Here is a 3465-nt window from a genome sequence, read left to right on the forward strand (position 1 = left end):
TTTCTGCCTCTCTGTTGAACATCTGGTGATTTCAACAGCATGCTTAGGATCTCGTAAGACCTCTGAATTCTCCAGCTCTGGACCTGATGGTCTTTCAGCAGAAGGCATGTTGTGATTCCAGATTTCATAGAATCATAAAATCGTTCAGGTTGAAAAAGACCCTTGGGATCATCGAGTCCAACCATTAACCCCACTGTACAAAGTTCTCCCTTACACCATATCCCCCAACACCGCATCTAAACGACTCTTTGAAAAAAATTAAATTAGCAATAATTGCGCCTCAGATTAACCTCATTGGCTGCGATACTGCCACTGTGCAAAGCTACTGACTTCACGCCCGTTGTGATTCCAGATTTACTGACTTCACGGGGTTACTTGTCACGTAAGCCTCACTCTCTTGCAGCTACACCTACATGACTGCTTCAGGGGTCAGCACTGCCGTGCGTCTGCTGCGCCTGGGTGGTGCCCTTGTAAACTCGAGCGGCGATGTGAAAGTAGCTGTTTCTCCGTGGGTGGCATCTCAGTAGCAAGCGGGGTCATTCTTTGTCAGTTGTCAGCACAGCCTCCAGCTTCATGTTGAAAGACGGGAAGCCGCACGCGTAATATTTGCTTTTGCACAGGGCAGGCCTTGTTGAGCAAGCCGTGAAGCTGCAATACACCCTATTGAGATGAGATACATCCTGTGCGTGTTCTGATTAGGGAAGGGGTGAAGAAAGCAGAGCCCGCTGCAGCAACCAGGAAATAAGGAGTTACACAAACCCGGCCCTGAACTCCAGAGGAACCTCCAGCCTGCAGAGATTACCTGAGCACGGAGCGTCGAGGTGGCCTTCATGCTGGACACACGTGCCAGAGCAGGTGGCGTCTTTGCCTCCACCTTGAGAAAGGAGTTCTCAAAAGCTGGAGGGCCTCGATGCTCTTGAGGGACTCCTGGTGTGTGAGCATTAGGGAGGGAGCAGTGCCCTGCAGGCAGGGGTGACCTGCCCCCGAGCTGCTGTCCTGCCAGGGGGGCACACATTTCACTGCACACACAGCAGGAATGACAGGGGGTAGCAGCCCCTCTCAACTAACTCAGGCAGGAGAGGTCACACTGCACAGAACCCCGGGGGAAGCACGTTCCCAGGGTACATGGGCTGTTTGCCCCAACTCACATTTATACCAGGACAGGGCTAGCTTTAATAGAAAAAAAGGGATAAGGGACAGGTTAGTGTTCTGCCCCAGCCCAAAGCGAGAAGAAAGTGTGTGAGCCTGTCTCCTCCCCTCATGGCCAGAAGGCAATGCTCCATAGCTGCTCCTAGAGGTGCCAGGCCAAGCCCAGGGGCAGGCAGGGCACAAATCCACTCCTCCCCAGGCAGGAGGAAGTTGGGCACATGCAAACGATTGGGTGGGCCCCAGCACAGAGGTGGCCTCCCCCATTCAGAGGCATGAACTCAGCTGCCCTTTTCCCCTCCTTTCCAGTAAGGCCTCCACAGCTTGTCCCCTAGAGGCCACAGCAGGTGACATGCAGAGGCACAAAAGGGGACCAGACCCAGACAGATCTGATGGGCAAGGCCATAAGGAGTGACCCCGGTGCCCACCAGGATGTGTGGGAAGGGTGTAACCACAGCCAGCCCTGACTAACACCAGGGCAAGGACAGGTCTGGCCTTACTGGTCTTCCCACCCCGGTGTGCCCCATGCCCCAGGCAGCTAGCACCAGTGTCTGCAGTTTATAAAGCCCAGCCTAAATTAGAGGCTGGGGAACCCCTTTAGGGTCACAGGGAAGCGATGCAAAAGGTAACAAGGACAACTCCAGCAGTCAACTTAAATGCTTTTATTGACAATGTCTCTGAACAATAAGCAAACAATGCTTAAGTTTCATCCAAATTCACTTTCCACATGTCAAAAAAGACCTCAAGGTAGAAAAAAATAAAATAAAAATATAAATATCTGAGAATCCATCTTAATAAATAAATTAAAAACACAATAAAAACGTTTTCATGGAAAACTTATGTCAGAACATTCAGACCACCTCAACAATGCATGATCAGTAAAGTTACAATGAACATCAATGTAGAACTACAGTACATGGATATAGCTATTTATCTACCTACTAGAAAATAAAATAGAGTCTCTTTCCCCCCACGTAAGATGGGTCATTGCTAAGTCATCAGAACACGATATTGCCAGGAACACAGTAGTTATTGTTAATCAGCTGCACTAGATATGAGTTGGAGATACCCAGCACCAGGTTAAATTCCAATCATTTAAAACCAAGAGATTAATTAGTTAATGCTAGTGATACTAAGGAGGGGAGGGAGTCACCTACCCAGCCATGTGGGACATGCTACAGACTACCAGCTCTCATGGATGGGCCATTGGGGACGAGACAAACTCCATGCGATTTGCTACATCTCTGGAAGAGGTACGAGGCCTCGGGGCGCTCTGCCAGGCCCCAGGGCACCCGGCCAGATTTGGGGAGGGGGGGTTGGCGGTGGCAGGGCCCTCCCTGGACCCAGGGAGCCCCATGGGGCGCAGCGGCGAGTCCGTGGGGGGGGGGATGAGGGGGGGGAAGATGGAGGGTCAGGGGAAGGGGGCCCGGCAGGTCAGTCAATGCTGGAGCCCCCTTCACAAGGCCAGCAGGGTGGGGGAGCTGAGGGAGTCGGACGAGGGCTCGTTGCTGCTGCTGCCCTTCCGGTGCGCGGCAGCACAGCTGGGGAAGGCGTCCGCCTCGGGGTAGGTGAAGACGAAGGTGGAGGTGTAGGTGCTGGGGCAAGGGGTGCAGGTCACCACAGGGGTGCAGAGAGGCTCCAGCTCACCGCTGGTCCCGGCGCCCAGCGACTCCCAGTCCGAGGCGTAGAAGGAGGAGGCCCCAGGCAGGTCCATGTCAGGCACGGAGCGGGAAGCCTCCCGTGGCCCCGTGGAGAAAAGCAGCTCGTCGAAGGGCTCAGCCTTGAGCTCCAGCCCGCCACCGCCGGTCTCCTTGGGCGGCACGGCCGGCGGCGCCTCAGACATCAGCGGCAGGGTGAAGGCGGCCTCCTCGGCCACGGGGGGGCTGGGGGTGCCCAGGTCCAGCGCGGTGGCAGCCACCAGCTCCTCGGAGAAGCGCAGCTCCTCGGGCATCTTGCAGGCGGGCCGGTGGGCCGCCAGGATGAACTCCAGCTTCTCCTTCTCCTTCAGCAGGTTAGCGATCTCTGCCTGCAGCGCTGACTTCTCCTCCTCCAGGTGGTCAGTCTCCTGCAGAGAGAGCGGGGCTATCAGCCAGGGGCCGGCATCACCCCCGGCTGGAATCCCGTCCCCCACCCCCTTATCACCCTCCCTCCGCCCGGTTCTTCCCCTCCTTCCCCCCCCCGCCCTCAGCCTCCCGGGAAGCACTTACCGCCTGCAGCGTGTCGGTGAGCTCCCGCCGCCGGTTGCGGCACTTGGCCGCTGCCATCTTGTTCCTTTCCCGGCGGATCCTTCTCTTTTCCTCCTCCTCTGGGGACAGCTGA

At 55.9% G+C, this 3465-nt stretch overlaps 1 protein-coding gene across 1 annotated transcript in view; it reads right to left on the reverse strand.

Moving 5' to 3' along the window:
* Positions 1-1788: 1788 nt before the first annotated feature.
* FOS (FBJ murine osteosarcoma viral oncogene homolog) overlaps positions 1789-3465 on the reverse strand; it is a 9194-nt gene continuing 7517 nt past the window's right edge. Inside the window, exons 2-3 of the mRNA XM_014941628.1 lie at positions 3354-3461; positions 1789-3211 (exon numbers count right to left, since the gene is read on the reverse strand). Coding sequence (XP_014797114.1) covers positions 2603-3211; positions 3354-3461 — 717 coding nt within the window. The 3' untranslated portion in view covers positions 1789-2602. The remainder of the gene's footprint in view (positions 3212-3353; positions 3462-3465) is intronic.

Source organism: Calidris pugnax, unplaced genomic scaffold (assembly GCF_001431845.1).
Source record: "Calidris pugnax isolate Ruff unplaced genomic scaffold, ASM143184v1 scaffold56, whole genome shotgun sequence".
Taxonomy (NCBI): Eukaryota; Metazoa; Chordata; class Aves; order Charadriiformes; family Scolopacidae; genus Calidris; species Calidris pugnax.